General features: G+C 39.1%; 1 protein-coding gene across 3 annotated transcripts in view; it reads right to left on the bottom strand.

Moving 5' to 3' along the window:
* The window catches only part of sspo (SCO-spondin), a gene marked incomplete at its 3' end in the record, with an annotated part of 121,608 nt that extends 103,981 nt beyond the window's left edge, over positions 1-17,627 (bottom strand). For all 3 annotated transcript variants that reach the window (XM_084398407.1, XM_084398408.1, XM_084398409.1), the window contains exons 1-12: positions 17,522-17,627; positions 16,780-16,938; positions 16,332-16,417; positions 13,688-13,813; positions 13,174-13,330; positions 11,997-12,237; positions 10,172-10,313; positions 8,980-9,103; positions 8,363-8,535; positions 6,101-6,319; positions 5,828-5,993; positions 4,439-4,691 (exon numbers count right to left, since the gene is read on the bottom strand). In XM_084398407.1, coding sequence (XP_084254533.1) covers positions 4,439-4,691; positions 5,828-5,993; positions 6,101-6,319; positions 8,363-8,535; positions 8,980-9,103; positions 10,172-10,313; positions 11,997-12,237; positions 13,174-13,330; positions 13,688-13,813; positions 16,332-16,417; positions 16,780-16,938; positions 17,522-17,615 — 1,940 coding nt within the window. In that variant the 5' untranslated portion in view covers positions 17,616-17,627. The remainder of the gene's footprint in view (positions 1-4,438; positions 4,692-5,827; positions 5,994-6,100; positions 6,320-8,362; positions 8,536-8,979; positions 9,104-10,171; positions 10,314-11,996; positions 12,238-13,173; positions 13,331-13,687; positions 13,814-16,331; positions 16,418-16,779; positions 16,939-17,521) is intronic.
* Between the last annotated feature and the right edge of the window lie 507 nt (positions 17,628-18,134).

Genomic DNA, 18,134 nt, shown 5'->3' with positions numbered 1-18,134 from the left:
TTCTTCTCTTTCATTCTATCTGCTTTCAATCTGTTTTACAACACAGCCATCATAAATCTCTTTCTGCGGTCTGTTCTTTTATTATACAGTACTTACCTTCCTGCAAAGCTACAGTACTGTGAAAAGCACTGGCACTTGTGTTAAAATGCTGTAAAGTGAGAATGCTTTCAAAAATAAAATCACAAATTGAATTTATTTATGATTTAACTTCTATTAACTAATTCAAATCAATATATGGTGTAACGACCCTTTGCGTTTAAAACGGCTTTTGTCCAGGTACACTTGCGCATAGTTTTTTAGGAAGCTTTGCAGGAAGGTTTCTTCAAGCGTCTCGGACACACTACAGCAAAAGATAGAAATAACTGACTTAAAACCATTTGGGGGTATAGGGGATACCAGTATAGGAGAATCTCAAATAAAGAGAATCAATTAAATAAATATATTAATTAATTAATTAATAACAGGTGTGTGACACCATAAAGATTTGCTTGTAAATTATCCCACAAACACAATACTGAAGACTGTCTTCATGTTTACCCCAGATCTATTGATTTGAATTGTGAGCAGGTGTTTCACATGCAGAAATACATTACTCATAAACACACACGTGTGGATGTTTAAGGAAACACATCATAAATGTGCAATCTCAATCTGCGTTTCATTATCGTTCTGAGCCAAACTCCACATTACCACACCGAACATCAAGCCCAGACGAGAAGCACGTTAGATATCAGCCGTCATAAACCCGTGTTAGACTTGGCTTTCCAGCTAAGACAAAAGCTGAGAACAAAACACCCTGCAATAAAACAATAAAACAATAAAACGCACCCGTGGAGAGAAGACCTCAAAGAAAGAGTACAGGACATCGTTTATCTATGCATCCCTGATTCAAGTCACCGAAAGTTCACGAACGAATGCCTATATATCACATATGATGTATCTTGTGAATATATAGATTTTTCCCTTTCATGTTTGGTATCATTTTAAATGTCTTAGTGTGATTGGTAAAATGCAATCACTTGTATTATGAGAAAGACTGAAAGATTTTTGGGTGGTGTCTCTTCAAGACATCTGAGAATCCTCTTCCTCCACCCCGAAACCTGGTGTTTGTGTAGTAAATATTTACAAACCCTTTGGTCTGGTCTGAGTATTTAAAGGGATACTCCACTTTAAAATGAAAATTCTGTCATCATATACTCACCCTCATGTTGTTTCAAACCTGTATGAATTTCTTTCTTCTGCTGAACAGAAAGGAAGATATTTAGAAGAATGTCAGTAACCAGACAGTTTCTGGTCTCATTGACTTCCATAGTAGGAAAAACATATACTATGGAAGTCAATGAGACCAGAAACTGTCTGGTTACTGATATTCTTCTAAATATCCCATACAGAAATTCTGTACTCAGAAGAAACAAATGCAGTGTGTTAAAAACACTGTGTGTCTCTCGCTGTCTGGTCTGCATTTCTCACTCTTAGATTCATTCTTTGAGCAATTGATGTTATGTATTTATTATTTCTGAATAACTGAATTCTAATTGTTTAATTATGTAATTGGCATGATACATTTTTACCTGACAAATAAAATGTTATATTTGATTTATTCTGGACTCTTCTGAAATTATTAGGACCAATAGATTAAGTGGAGTCTGGTATTTCTGCAAATCTGTGGCAGAATAGGTCAAACTATAAGTCAATCATTTATCCCTTAAAACTCATCTTTGATCACCAAAATGACATATTTCAATGTTTTTTCCTTGAACAAAATTTCATCATGCCTTAAAATCTCTTCAATGTAACTCGACACCCTCGCCTCATTTAGTATGCGCGGTTCTATGAATATGCAAATGAGCCCCGCCTCCACTCACTCACTCAGCTCAGAGATCCACTGGTTGACGATCACACGTTGATCTGATTGGTTACAAGGTAGTTTGTGACGTCAGAAACACCAGCGATTTCAAAGCGTGTTTTTGAGACTGTCTTTGGTTCACTGCAGTTTTAAGGAGGAAATACTCAGCAATGGTGTCGACTTATGAACTTACACATGCTTTGTCTTAAAGCATATTAAAAACACCACATAGACACACAAACAACATTAAAAGCTGGATTTTCACCACGAAAACACGACCGGCCGATGTGATTTTCTATGCGATATCGGGTCCCTAATGAACAAATAATTTAAAGTACGGGATACCCAGAATAATCAAAGATCTAAATTAACATATAACCAATATTTATGATTAGTTTCCAATTAGAGCAGTATAATCACGCACATCCCAATTAAGTACGGGTGCTGGATCCAATATATCATACAAGTAAACCAAAGTAAAGATCCGCACACCGAAGAGCTCCCGGTGTGCGGATCTTTACTTTGGTTTACTAGTTTCCAATTAGAAACACAATCTAAATTTAATAATCAGTTGAAATTGGAGTCAGATTAAGTCAAATCTAAACTAAAAAAATTAAGTGAACACAGGATTCTGTCGATTCTGTCGATGGGTCGACGGCTGATCTGAGGCACAAGAGATGCAATGAAATCAACCTATCCCGAGACACAGAGCCCGTGGGTCATAGAGTGACTTCATCAGATACCTCACACCTCTCACACACTCGCTGACCGCCAAGAACACCCTAGCAACCTCACAGAACAGCCTAGCAACCTCACAGAACACCCTAGCAACCTCACAGAACACCCTAGCAACCTCACAGAACACCCTCACAGAACACCCTAGCAACCTCACAGAACAGCCTAGCAACCTCACAGAACAGCCTAGCAACCTCACAGAACACCTCTAGCAACCTCACAGAACAGCCTAGCAACCTTAAAGAACACCCTAGCAACCTCACAGAACAGCCTAGCAACCTTAAAGAACACCCTAGCAACCTCACAGAACACCTCTAGCAACCTCACAGAACAGCCTAGCAACCTTAAAGAACACCCTAGCAACCTCACAGAACAGCCTAGCAACCTCACAGAACAGCCTAGCAACCTTAAAGAACACCCTAGCAACCTCACAGAACAGCCTAGCAACCTCACAGAACAGCCTAGCAACCTTAAAGAACACCCTAGCAACCTCACAGAACAGCCTAGCAACCTCACAGAACAGCCTAGCAACCTTAAAGAACACCCTAGCAACCTCACAGAACACCCTAGCAACCTCACAGAACACCCTCACAGAACAGCCTAGCAACCTCACAGAACAGCCTAGCAACCTCACAGAACACCTCTAGCAACCTCACAGAACAGCCTAGCAACCTTAAAGAACACCCTAGCAACCTCACAGAACAGCCTAGCAACCTTAAAGAACACCCTAGCAACCTCACAGAACACCTCTAGCAACCTCACAGAACAGCCTAGCAACCTTAAAGAACACACTAGCAACCTCACAGAACAGCCTAGCAACCTCACAGAACAGCCTAGCAACCTTAAAGAACACCCTAGCAACCTCACAGAACAGCCTAGCAACCTCACAGAACAGCCTAGCAACCTTAAAGAACACCCTAGCAACCTCACAGAACAGCCTAGCAACCTCACAGAACACCTCTAGCAACCTCACAGAACAGCCTAGCAACCTCACAGAACAGCCTAGCAACCTTAAAGAACACCCTAGCAACCTCACAGAACACCTCTAGCAACCTCACAGAACAGCCTAGCAACCTTAAAGAACACCCTAGCAACCTCACAGAACACCTCTAGCAACCTCACAGAACAGCCTAGCAACCTTAAAGAACACCCTAGCAACCTCACAGAACAGCCTAGCAACCTCACAGAACAGCCTAGCAACCTTAAAGAACACCCTAGCAACCTCACAGAACAGCCTAGCAACCTCACAGAACACCTCTAGCAACCTCACAGAACAGCCTAGCAACCTCACAGAACAGCCTAGCAAATTTAAAGAACACCCTAGCAACCTCTTTGTCTTCAGAAAAAGTAAAAATCTAGGTAATTAATGCAATTACATTATTTCCAATATCAGATCATAGAAACGTTTAATTTAAGACAACTGATATATTTCATAAATAAACATGTAAGCAGGAATATAAAATAGATGTTTATCGCTCTTCACATTGGTTTCTGTTAGTCTGTGATTTTTTGTGCTTTCCTCTTTGGTCCACATACTGTACATGCATTAGTTTGAGTACAAAGGTGATTTTCTGATGAACATTTGCTGTGTTATCAGAGTGCAGGTGATAATAATCTGCCCCCCAAAACCATAAAGAGCCATAAAACAGACATGATGCTTTTCACACCACCACCATAAAACCCTTAATGGGGACGACGGGCAGACAGACCGATTCTATGTTGCATAAAGGAAAAAAACCCCAGCATAAATGAAGCTAATATTACTACCATGAGGAATAAATACTTGTACAATATAATTATCGTAATAGCTTCACGTCGCCCCTCATGAGTGAGAATCGGTAGCTGTGTTTTTCCTACCAGCTGTTGCAGTTCTTCTGTCTGGTGCTTCCCGCGGGATGGATCTGGCCTCCGTATGTGCAGGGACACATGTGGACAGGCACACACTGACCCTGACTGTCCTGTGCCAGTCCGTTGGGACACTGACACCCCGGCACACAGTTCCCTTCGCCCTCGTCCCCCTCACAGCTCCATCCGCTCCACAGATCGGCACAGGACGATCCGCACGGACGCCCGCACTCCTGATACACCTGTCCTCCAGAGCACTGCACCGCTGCAGGAGAGGAACACACACCTGAGCTTCTATCACTACTTCTGATATTTATAATCAACATTTCTCTCGGCTCTGGGGACGCATTTGAACAGCTCTCATATGTCTTGTGCCACATTTAACACTATCATATATAATATTAAATATTAATATTATTTTTAATAATATATATTATTATATATTCAATTGTATTATAACATTAAATATATTATGTAATTCATATATATATATATATATGCTAAATAATGTTAATAATATTAATATAAAAAATATAGATCATATTACTAACAAACATAATACATATCATTTATTATATATTATTATAAAAATGCTACAATGATATATTACATAATATATTTCATTAAAATATATGAATAATTATATTAAATAATATAAATATTGAATAAATAATAATTTTAAGGTGTCAGTGTTACAGTGTAAGTACTGAGTCCTTACTACAGGGTTAGGGTTAGGATGAGGGTTTGTTTTGGGTTAGCATGTAATTGCATGTAATTATGCATAATTTAGTTATTTCTACAGTAACTGCATGTCACGTGTAACAACACTGTAAAATAAAGTGTTACCCACATTTCAAAAATAATATTAACATGTAATATTAACATCTTAAGATTAAAATTTCCTACAGCAGCAGAATGTCAAACTTAACCACTTTGACCTTTATATATATATATATATATATATATATATAAATTATTAATTTATATTAATAATAATATTTATGATGATAAGGAATCAGAATAAGAATAATATTAAATAATATTCGCCTTTGATTAATTGCATCCAAAATAAAAGTTTGTATACATAATATATGTGTATACTGTGTATAATTATTTTGTATATATAAATACACACATGCATGTATATATTTCAGTGTTATTTATATATAAAATGTTTATATTTAAATATAATATAAATGATGTATAAATATAAATACCTTATATACATGCAAATATTTCTTAAATATATACATGCATATGTGTGTGTATTTATATATACAAAATAACTATACACTACACACACATGTACTATTATGTAAACACAAACTTTTATTTTGGATGTGATTAATCGTTGCCCTGCACTATTAACATGTAACATCTTAACATTAAAGCGCTTCTTACAGCAGAATGTGTGATTCCTCCAGCTGACCGGCGCCCCCTCCTGGGCACACTGACGGGCGTAAGCTGCGAGGACGATGCATTGGCACGACTTCTGCAGGTCGCAGCCACACACTTCACTGAGACACACACGCATGTACGGCTCTCGGTCCACCACGTCATGACACGCCTGCAAGACACACACACTTTCCATCAGCACCTGACCAATTAATACAAGCACTTACCTTTTCTAGTCTATACTATTCTAAATGTAAATGTAACCCAAAGCACACTGACCTGAAACACTGAGCTGTGAATCACAGAGCACACACTCTCTGCGTACTGTCTCCGCTGGGTGTACGTCCCGCAGGGGTCAGAGGTCATCGCTGAGGGCAAAGGGCAGGAGCCCGTTCTGAATTTGGCGGCAAACGAGGACACGCTGTTCTCGACATCACCCTCAGGTGTGGTGAAATCATCATGCTGACTCCAGGTCAGAGTGCCACACAATCCTCGAACCTGACATCACAACAAACGGTCACATGACCAACCTGCTAGTTGAGTTAGCCTCAGCTACCAAATTCTATTGTTAAGGGCCGTTCACACCGAGAACAATAACTATAACGATAACTATATTTGTGTCCACACCAAGAACGATAAAAATAACAATAACGATAACTATATTTGCGTCCACATCAAGAACGATAACTATAACGATAACCATAACAATAACTATATTTGCGTCCACACCAAGAACGATAACTATAACGATCACTATATTTGCGTCCACATCAAGAACGATAACTATAAAGATAACTATAACGATCACTATATTTGCGTCCACATCAAGAACGATAACTATAAAGATAACTATAACGATCACTATATTTGCGTCCACACCAAGAACGATAACTATAAAGATAACTATATTTGCGTCCACATCAAGAACAATAACTATAACGATAACCATAACAATAACTATATTTGCGTCCACACCAAGAACAATAAGCTATAACGATAACCATAACAATAACTATATTTGCGTCCACATCAAGAACGATAACTATAACGATAACCATAACAATAATTATATTTGCGTCCACACCAAGAACAATAACTATAACGATAACTATAATGATAACTATATTTGCATCCACACCAAGAACGATAACTATAACGATCACGATATTTGCGTCCACACGATAACTATATTTGCGTCCACACCAAGAACGATATCTATAACGATAACGATAATTATAACGAAAACTATATTTGCGTCCACACCAAGAACGATATCTATAACGATAACTATATTTGCGTCCACACCAAGAACGATATCTATAACGATAACTATAACGATAACTATATTTGCGTCCACACCAAGAACGATATCTATAACGATAACTATAACGATAACTATATTTGCGTCCACACCAACGAACGATAACGGTCTGTTTATTCTTGCGCGCTGCGGTTTCAAAGTGTGTACAACGTCATCGTACAATGTTGTTTTTGCTGTTCTTGTTGCATTTACACGGCTTTAACCAGCAGATGTCCTCAGCATGCTGTGTTTTGAGTGAAACTTGTGTTATCAATCTAATAATCTAACCGTGAATTTAGCTGACGCAGTCAATATAGTGGAATAAAAACAACACCTAGTCTTTTTCACCGCAACTTCAAAGAAAGCAAGACAATGTTGTCGAAACGAGTAAAACTTCTCACCGTTTATTCAGAGGGTATGAACGATTGTTTTCCATATCCATTTTCTTTCAAAGAAACTTCACTTGTCAAACACTGGTGGATTTTTCTGCACCTCGGCGATTAACTTCTCTGATATGTCGTCTTCCATTTTAAATGCGTGAGCCCTTAAATTACAATGGATTCTGATTGGCTGTCAGTGTTTTATTGTTCAACAGCTGGAAAACAAATCTTTCCAAAAGTGAACCCAACGATATCGTTTCTAAATATCGTTATCATTATAGCTGTGGTGTTAACTCCATATAAAGGGCCCCTTCTTACAAGATGTAAAATAAGTCTCTGATGTCCCCAGAGTGTGAAGTTTTAGCTCAAAATACCCCACAGATCATTTTTTATATTTAAAAAAATGCATCGTTTTGTGTGTGGGCTCTTTAAATGCAAATGAGCTGCTGCTCCCGGCACAGGGGGGGGAGCTACAAGAGCTTGTTCTTAGAAGAGTCATTTAGAGCCATTTGTTGCGAGGCAGGATTTATGTAAATTTTAGGGTTAGTGATGTCACTAACCCGGGAGGAAGCTTGTGTAGTCCCTATCAGTCGTTTTTTTTGTCAAATAAAATATCTCCCTTTGCTTTGAACTTTGAGCGTCGTAACTTTGCAGATGTTGTTTATGCTCAAACAGCAACATTACACACTAACTACAGTTAGAAAAGAGAAATCACAATCAACCACCCCTTTAATATTGAGAACGATTTTTAGAACTATATCTTTATCGTCCTTGGTGTGAACGGGCCTTTAGAATCCATATTCTATTATTAGAATCTGTAAATAAATAAAGACTGAAGAGATCAGTGTGTTACTGTGGTACCTTATGAGCAAACCCCGGCTGTAGGGTGATGAGGAGAAGAGGCCCGTCCAGATGCCACATCAGTCGAGCCCCGAACGCCTGGATCAGCAGAACACTCGAGGAAGCCTTTCGGACCATCAGATCTCCTGTGATCACCGGCAGAAGCTCTCGCTGACCGTTCACCAGCACTGAACCTGAGATTACAGATTTACAGTCTTCTTGAGGACTTTTCTTTTGCTGTTTTATGTTGTTGTGGCAATATCTGTTTTATATTGTATGGTAAAGCTTTGTGGAAGATAAAAGTAACTAGAGTGAAATTAAATACATATACATTTGTGTATAAATAAATCTAGATAAGAATCTAGATCTAGATGAATGAATGAAAGAATGAATGAATGAATGAATGAAGACAATTGGATGGATGGATGGATGGATGGATGAAGAGAAAAGAGAGCATGATATATGGATGGATGGATGGGTGAAGAGACAGATGGATATATGGATGGATGGATGGGTGAAGAGACAGATGGATATATGGATGGATGGACAGATGGATGATGGAGGGATGGATATATGGATGGATGGACAGATAGATGGATGGATGGGTGGATGGACAGATGAAGAAAGAGATGTATGACCTGAGTCAGTGAGCGTGAGTGTAGTCGTCAGCACAGTGACCCTCAGCTCTCTCAGACACCCAGCAGATCCTCCTGAACACTGTCCTGCACTGATGCCCACGCTGAGCTTCTGGTCCACGAAATCCTGCAAACACACACCGATGATCTCAAATCACTCCAAACACACACAGAAGATCTCAAATCACTCCAAACACACACACCGATGATCTCAAATCACTCCAAACACACACAGAAGATCTCAAATCACTCCAAACACACACAGAAGATCTCAAATCACTCCAAACACACACACCGATGATCTCAAATCACTCCAAACACACACACCGATGATCTCAAATCACTCCAAACACACACAGATGATCTCAAATCACTCCAAACACACACACCGATGATCTCAAATCACTCCAAACACACACCGAAGATCTCAAATCACTCCAAACACACACACCGATGATCTCAAATCACTCCAAACACACACAGAAGATCTCAAAACACTCCAAACACACACACCGATGATCTCAAATCACTCCAAACACACACCGATGATCTCAAATCACTCCAAACACACACACACCGATGATCTCAAATCACTCCAAACACACACAGATGATCTCAAATCACTCCAAACTCCAAACACACACACACACAGATGATCTCAAATCACTCCAAACACACACCGATGATCTCAAATCACTCCAAACACACACAGATGATCTCAAATCACTCCAAACACACACAGAAGATCTCAAATCACTCCAAACACACACACCGATGATCTCAAATCACTCCAAACACACACCGATGATCTCAAATCACTCCAAACACACACACACAGATGATCTCAAATCACTCCAAACACACACCGATGATCTCAAATCACTCCAAACACACACACACCGATGATCTCAAATCACTCCAAACACACACACACCGATGATCTCAAATCACTCCAAACACACACAGATGATCTCAAATCCCTCCACACACACACTGATGATGTCAAATCACTCCAAACACACACAGATGATCTCAAATCACTCCAAACACATACAGATGATCTCAAACACACACAGATGATCTCAGATCACTCCAAACACATACAGATGATCTCAAACACACACAGATGATCTCAAATCCCTCCCAGTCCCTCCACACACACACACACACACCCCGGGTCTCCTCAGTGACTGACCTCGACGGCTGTGAACTGGCAGTCTCCGCTCTGAAGGCTGAATCTCTTCTGGTCGAAGGTTGTGACGTGCATCGCTCCGATCACAGCGCACTGAGCTTCACATCTCTCAGCAGAACACTCCCACTGACCGGCTCCACACACACTGCAACACACACACACCAGTGAGAACGCAACAGGAACCTTCACGGCAGCTTCATTTATAGAGCGCTTTTACCAATACAGATCGTTTCAAAGCAGCTTCACATTTACATTTACTCATTTGGCAGATGCTTTTATCCAAAGCAACGTATATTGCATTTCAAGGCACACATTTACATTCTTACCAGTTCTCCCTGGGAATCAAACCCATGACCTTAGTGTTGCAAGCGCCAACGCTCTACTGTTTGAGCTACAGGAAAGCTTTACAGTGATAATAGGAGATTACAGTAACAGAGATTGTTTTGGCTTTACAGCAGTTCTAGAATAAAGTTATTGTCCAGATAAAGTTAAGTTTTGATTGATTCACTTCCGTTGCAAAGATCATTAGTTATTAAAGGGTTCGTTCACCCACTAATGAAAACTCTGTCAGTAATTACTCTCCCTCATGTTGTTCAACCCCGTCAGACTTTCCTTCATCTTCAGAACACAGATTAAGATATTTCTGATTAAATCTGAGAGCTGTCTCACTCCTCCATAGGCTTCTCTGTAATCGATATCTGCCGACCCAGAAGAGTTAGTAAAGACATCGTTAAAATAGTCCAAGTGACTCCAGTGGCTCAACCTTAAGTTTATCAAGCGACGAGAATACTTTTTGTGCGCAAAAAGTATTCTCGTCACTTGATAAACTTAAGGTTTATGGTCTTACAGAGTTGGAACAACATGAGGGTGAGTAATTACTGACAGAATTTTTGGGTGAACTAACCCTTTAACTTATGGGCCGCTTACACAGTACCGTTCTAACTAACAACAGAAACTTTTAATGTGTTCTGGACGTTCATTTGCACGACACCAGTGTTTGGAGCTCGAGAACGCTAACTTTGAAACAGGCTCCAAGGTGCAAGTTTAGAATTTTTTTTAAAACGTTCTCATCTCTGTGTAAACTTCAAAAACGTGAATCTGTGAAACCAGTGACGGCATGAACATGCATATCATGTGTTTAGTCTATCGATCTGTGCGTTTCAATATACAGTCAAACCAAAATGTATTCAGACACCTTCAACATTTCTCTCATTATCACAGTTTATTCGCTATAGTTTAGAAAATGGTAATAAAATATGAGCAGAACTCAGTTGATATTTGACTGGTTTTGTCCGTCCTTCGTTAGACTGTCTCACACATGAATTATGTTGAATATCTGTCAGCTGTTAAATTTAACTACACAATTAGATAATACCAGTTTAGCTCAACCAATCACCAAGCAATGCTTCATTGTGTTCAGTCTGTGTGTAAAAAGAGCATTAGCAATTAAAGACAAAACACTTCAGCAAAACATGATCAGCTCAAAGTGTCCCAATCATTTTTGGTCCCAAATTTTAATAAATTTGTACTTGTATGAAGAATTATTTGAGTATAATATGTCACGGTTTACTTTATTTTGCTCTCCTCACTTACATAAATGAACTATAGTGTCCTGATCACACTAGTGAAAAATATAAAAAATGAAATCTGGTGTCTGAATAATTGTTGGTTTAACTGTATATGTGCGCAGAGCGGTCTTTCTTTCTTTAACATCGCCAAATTACTTGTCTGGCAGCATAATACAGAATTATTAGTCGTTTCCGTGGATCCATGCGAACTGGAATCAGTCGTTCCGTCAGACTCCACCAGTCGCCTCTGTTGGACCCACCATGTGTTGCACCTCTGTCTGATGGCTTGTCCTGCGCTGTACGTGCGGCGCCGGTGGAAACAGGGACAGTCGATCCGTCGCACACACTGACCCGCGTGCAGGACCAGACCCGGAGGACACTCGCACCCCCCCACACACTCGTCCCGACACTGACCCGACGGCGGAGGACCGGGAGACGAGCAGCTCGCAGGACAGGACGACACGCAGTCCGAGAACACCTGACCGCGCGGACACACACGCTCTGCAGACGGACACACAACAACAACGACTTTACTCTGTTTTTACCGTTGCAAATAACAGGCATTATCATTGTTAAACAAACACAATACATGTAGCATGCATAGAAAGAGAGAAATATACATATATAAATATAAATAAAAAAATTATAAACAAAATAAAATAATTATAAAAAATAATAAAATATAATAAATACATTATATATATATATATATATATATATATATATATATATATATATATATATATATATATATATATATATATATATATATATATATATATAATGTATTTAGAGACAGGTTTGTTTATTATTTTTTATTTATATTTATTTTAACATCATTTGTATCTATTTATTTTAATAATTTATTTATTTTAATCTAATTTATTTTAATGTAATTTGTATTTATTTATTTATTTTAATCTATGTATTTATTTTAAATAAATAAATAATGTTAATTTAATTTAATTTTAAATTATTTATTTTAATCTAATTTCATTTTTATTTATTCGAGAGAGATACCGCCGTATTTCTCTTGTTCACCTATCCATTTTTATCATTTTTTATTTATTTATTCTTAACTATGTTTTATCTATGTATCCATAAAACATGTATCTGAAATACATAAAAACAACAGTATAAAAATAATAACATTAAACTATTTTTTCAGCTGCTTTAAGGATTTCAAAGTAATTTTTTAATGCCACAAAACTTGGTTCAACTTTAAGAAATCAATTTTTTTTTTATTTAGTAAAGTCTCTATCTATCTATCTATCTATCTATCTATCTATATATATATATATATAAAAAAAAATATATTACTATTTTAATGATTAGCTTTTGTTTTTATATTTTAAACTATATTCTAATGTTATCCAAGAGATTCTTTTAGCGCCAACAGAAGTCAGTTTAGGACGAAGTAAATATTATGATTATTACCACAGAAGCCGGCGGCCCTCCAGCGGATGATGACGTGTTGCGTTGCACACTCGCGCACGTAGCTGGCTAGCGTATCGCACAGCGCCGTCTCTCTCTCGCTCACATCCAGACTGCAGTACAGATACAGACACGTGTCGATATACGGGCCGGGATCCACCTGAGCGAAGGGCCAGATGTCAGTCAGGAACAGTGTTGAGTGTAACTCATTACAAGTCACTTGAGTTACGTAATCAGATTACTTTTTCAAGTAACTAGTAAAGTAATGCATTACTTTTAAAATTTACAACAAAATATCTGAGTTACTTTTTCAAATAAGGATGGTTATTGTAGCTCTAGACTAAATGTGAGCATTTACTCATCTCACTTGCACACAAAAAAGATTCAATATTCCTCAAAATGAATGAAATCTGTGAAATGCAGAATCAGAATACTATGCAAACCTCCAATAACTAAATATTTTAAATAAAACATACATTTTTATGCATCTAATCTCACTTGGTGAGATTGACCTGACCTGGTGATGGCAGTGTGAGAAGGGGCTTTCCTTCAGACGATGACACGCTGTCTCTGCATCGCGGCGTAGAGAAACGTCCCTCGAGAGATCACAGCTGTGGCCCAACTCAGCAGCATCACTACACACCTGTGTTACACAACACAACACAACAACACAACTCAGCAGCATCACTACACACCTGTGTTACACAACACAACAACACAACTCAGCAGCATCACAACTCAGCAGCATCACTACACACCTGTGTTACACAGCACAACAACACAACTCAGCAGCATCACTACACACCTGTGTTACACAGCACAACAACACAACTCAGCAGCACAACAACACAACTCAGCAGCATCACTACACACCTGTGTTACACAACACAACAACTCAGCAGCATCACTACACACCTGTGTTACACAGCACAACAACACAACTCAGCAGCATCACTACACACCTGTGTTACACAGCACAACAACACAACTCAGCAGCACAACAACACAACTCAGCAGCATCACTACACACCTGTGTTACACAACACAACTCAGCAGCATCACTACACACCTGTGTTACACAACACAACAACTCAGCAGCATCACTACACACCTGTGTTACACAGCACAACAACACAACTCAGCAGCACAACAACACAACTCAGCAGCATCACTACACACCTGTGTTACACAACACAACTCAGCAACATCACTACACACCTGTGTTACACAACACAACACAACAACACAACTCAGCAGCATCACTACACACCTGTGTTACACAACACAACAACACAACTCAGCAGCATCACTACACACCTGTGTTACACAACACAACTCAGCAGCATCACTACACACCTGTGTTACACAGCACAACAACACAACTCAGCAGCATCACTACACACCTGTGTTACACAGCACAACAACACAACTCAGCAGCATCACTACACACCTGTGTTACACAACACAACTCAGCAGCATCACTACACACCTGTGTTACACAGCACAACAACACAACTCAGCAGCATCACTACACACCTGTGTTACACAGCACAACTCAGCAGCATCACTACACACCTGTGTTACACAGCACAACAACACAACTCAGCAGCATCACTACACACCTGTGTTACACAGCACAACAACACAACTCAGCAGCATCACTACACACCTGTGTTACACAACACAACTCAGCAGCATCACTACACACCTGTGTTACACAGCACAACAACACAACTCAGCAGCATCACTACACACCTGTGTTACACAACACAACTCAGCAGCATCACTACACACCTGTGTTACACAGCACAACAACACAACTCAGCAGCATCACTACACACCTGTGTTACACAACACAACTCAGCAGCATCACTACACACCTGTGTTACACAACACAACAACACAACTCAGCAGCATCACTACACACCTGTGTTACACAACACAACAACACAACTCAGCAGCATCACTACACACATGTGTTACACAACACAACAACACAACTCAGCAGCATCACTACACACCTGTGTTACACAGCACAACACAACTCAGCAGCATCACTACACACCTGTGTTACACAACACAACAACACAACTCAGCAGCATCACTACACACCTGTTACACAACACAACAACACAACTCAGCAGCATCACTACACACCTGTGTTACACAGCACAACAACACAACAACAGCACAACAACACAACTCAGCAGCATCACTACACACAACTCAGCAGCATCACTACACACAACTCAGCAGCATCACTACACACAACTCAGCAGCATCACTACACACCTGTGTTACACAGCACAACACAACTCAGCAGCATCACTACACACCTGTGTTACACAGCACAACACAACTCAGCAGCATCACTACACACCTGTGTTACACAGCACAACACAACTCAGCAGCATCACTACACCACTGTGTTACACAACAACACAACTCAGCAGCATCACTACACCCCTGTGTTACACAACACAACAACACAACTCAGCAGCATCACTACACACCTGTGTTACACACCACAACACAACTCAGCAGCATCACTACACCCCTGTGTTACACAGCACAACAAAAGCACAAAAACACAACTCAGCAGCATCACTACACACCTGTGTTACACAACACAACTCAGCAGCATCACTACACACCTGTGTTACACAACACAACAACACAACTCAGCAGCATCACTACACACCTGTGTTACACAGCACAACAACACAACAACAGCACAACACAACTCAGCAGCATCACTACACACAACTCAGCAGCATCACTACACACAACTCAGCAGCATCACTACACACCTGTGTTACACAGCACAACACAACTCAGCAGCATCACTACACACAACTCAGCAGCATCACTACACACCTGTGTTACACAGCACAACAACACAACTCAGCAGCATCACTACACCCCTGTGTTACACAACACAACAACACAACTCAGCAGCATCACTACACCCCTGTGTTACACACCACAACACAACTCAGCAGCATCACTACACTACTGTATGCTTACATCCAAAACAGGGTATAAGGACTTTTTAAAAATACATGATTATGCAAACATAGCTAATTCTATTTAGTAGCCTTGCTGCCTCTTTTTTTGATCAATCAAATTGTATGTAAATACTTAAGGAGATCGTGTCCCACCTGGCCTTGCTGATCTTGTACACGCCATGAGTTTCCAAAGCTGGCGGCGTACTGAGACACACTTCCACCACTGGTAGTGAAGTCGTCTGCAGAAAATGTAAATGTTAAAATGTACAATAAGTTGTAAACGGTACAAAGATTAAAGATTAGCTCAAACAGTAGAGCGTTGGTGCTTGCAACGCCAAGGTCATGGGTTTGATTCCCAGGGAAAGCAGGAACTGATAAGAATGTAAATGTGTACCTTAAAATGCAATGTAAAAAAGCGTCTGCCAAATGCATAAATGTAAATGTGATTATGTGTGAATTTTACTAGCAATTTCTAAATTAACTTTTTCTTTTAAGTGTAGGAATGCATTAAAACATACACTCAAAATGCAGTAGAAAGAATATGTCAGAATTTGTTAACTTTATTTATGCAATCTTTCCAAACCAAGCCAAACGTTCATACCATCTGGGTTGTTGTTGTAAACGCCGCAAAGCCCCCTAGTGGCTGCGAGGTGTTCTGCGGTGACGGTGAGGTAGACGGTGTTCTCCATGTCGAACTTCAGTCTGACGCCCAAACCGCTCTCCACAAACACAAAGTCACCCAGCCAGTGAACGCTGACTCCTGACGACACACACACGTCACCAGAAACACACTTCAGTATATTTCATACACAGATACTTAGCCAATAACATGAACAGGAAACAGGAAGTCACACCCCAAACCGTGTAATCATTGTTAACTAAGATAGATAAAAACCTTATTTATCCCCAAGGGGAAATGTAGAAGTTACAGCAGCATAAACAGGAGAAAAACAAATATTACACTAAAGAAGACAAAATAAAACATATTGCAACTATGTATTCCGAAGATAAATTATGTAGGCAGACCCAAAAACCATTAGAACAGATATATCATTAAATATAAATGAAACAAGTTTAATAAATAAATAAATATCCTAAATATAAGTATGGGTAAATATACTCTCCTAAAAAAAAATTTAACTATTAAAAAGTATTAAAAACATTTTAACTACTAAAAATTAACTTTTAAACTAAATTAACTTGTATTTAAACTATTTAAAAAAATAATGTTTATTGAAATATAACTGAAAAAAATAAAATAAAATGTATGCCACTGTTTAAGGATGAGTTTTTCAGCTGCAATACAGAAGATAATATAGTATCAGGAATAAAGCGTCTCTTACCGTTTTGGAAGAGCGGTTCACCCTGCGGTAGAGATAAACCATTAACCGTCATGTTTCCTTTGTGAATAGAGACCAAGCCAAGACCCAACATCATCCGCAGACCCTAAAACACAGAACAAACCACATAAACAACAGACAAGACGACCACCTGTCAATCAACAACCATAATCAATATAATAACATCCCAAACTCCCAAAACCAATTACACTTTCTGTATCATTGAGGTTCAAGATAAGCTGCCAAGTTTCCAGCTTGATGGTTTCATGGATTTCTCATGCAATGACCAACAGAAACCAGCTGTAGAAACAAATGTCACATCTGTTTAAGACAAGTGATGTGTTTTGTTCATCGGTCTGTTCATAATGACCTTGAACAACTTGAAACCAGATGCAAAAGATGAGTGTTGTGTTCTGAGATGAGATTATAAGATAATTTTCTTGAATTGGCCGATCTTTGAGTCACAAACAAAGACACAAATCAAGTTTCCTGGTGCTAATCGTACAGCTTAAAACTTTAAACTAAAACTCTGATACAATTTCAACATGTTGAAGATCTCAAGTAAACATGAAATGGCTTTTGCAACCAATTGTACCTTCCAATAAGATGTATTTTG

The sequence above is a fragment of the Rutilus rutilus genome (assembly GCF_951802725.1).
Source record: "Rutilus rutilus genome assembly, chromosome: 24".
Classification (NCBI taxonomy): Eukaryota; Metazoa; Chordata; class Actinopteri; order Cypriniformes; family Leuciscidae; genus Rutilus; species Rutilus rutilus.
Note: the sequence above shows the minus strand (reverse complement) of the source record. Positions and strands in the feature narration are given on the sequence as shown.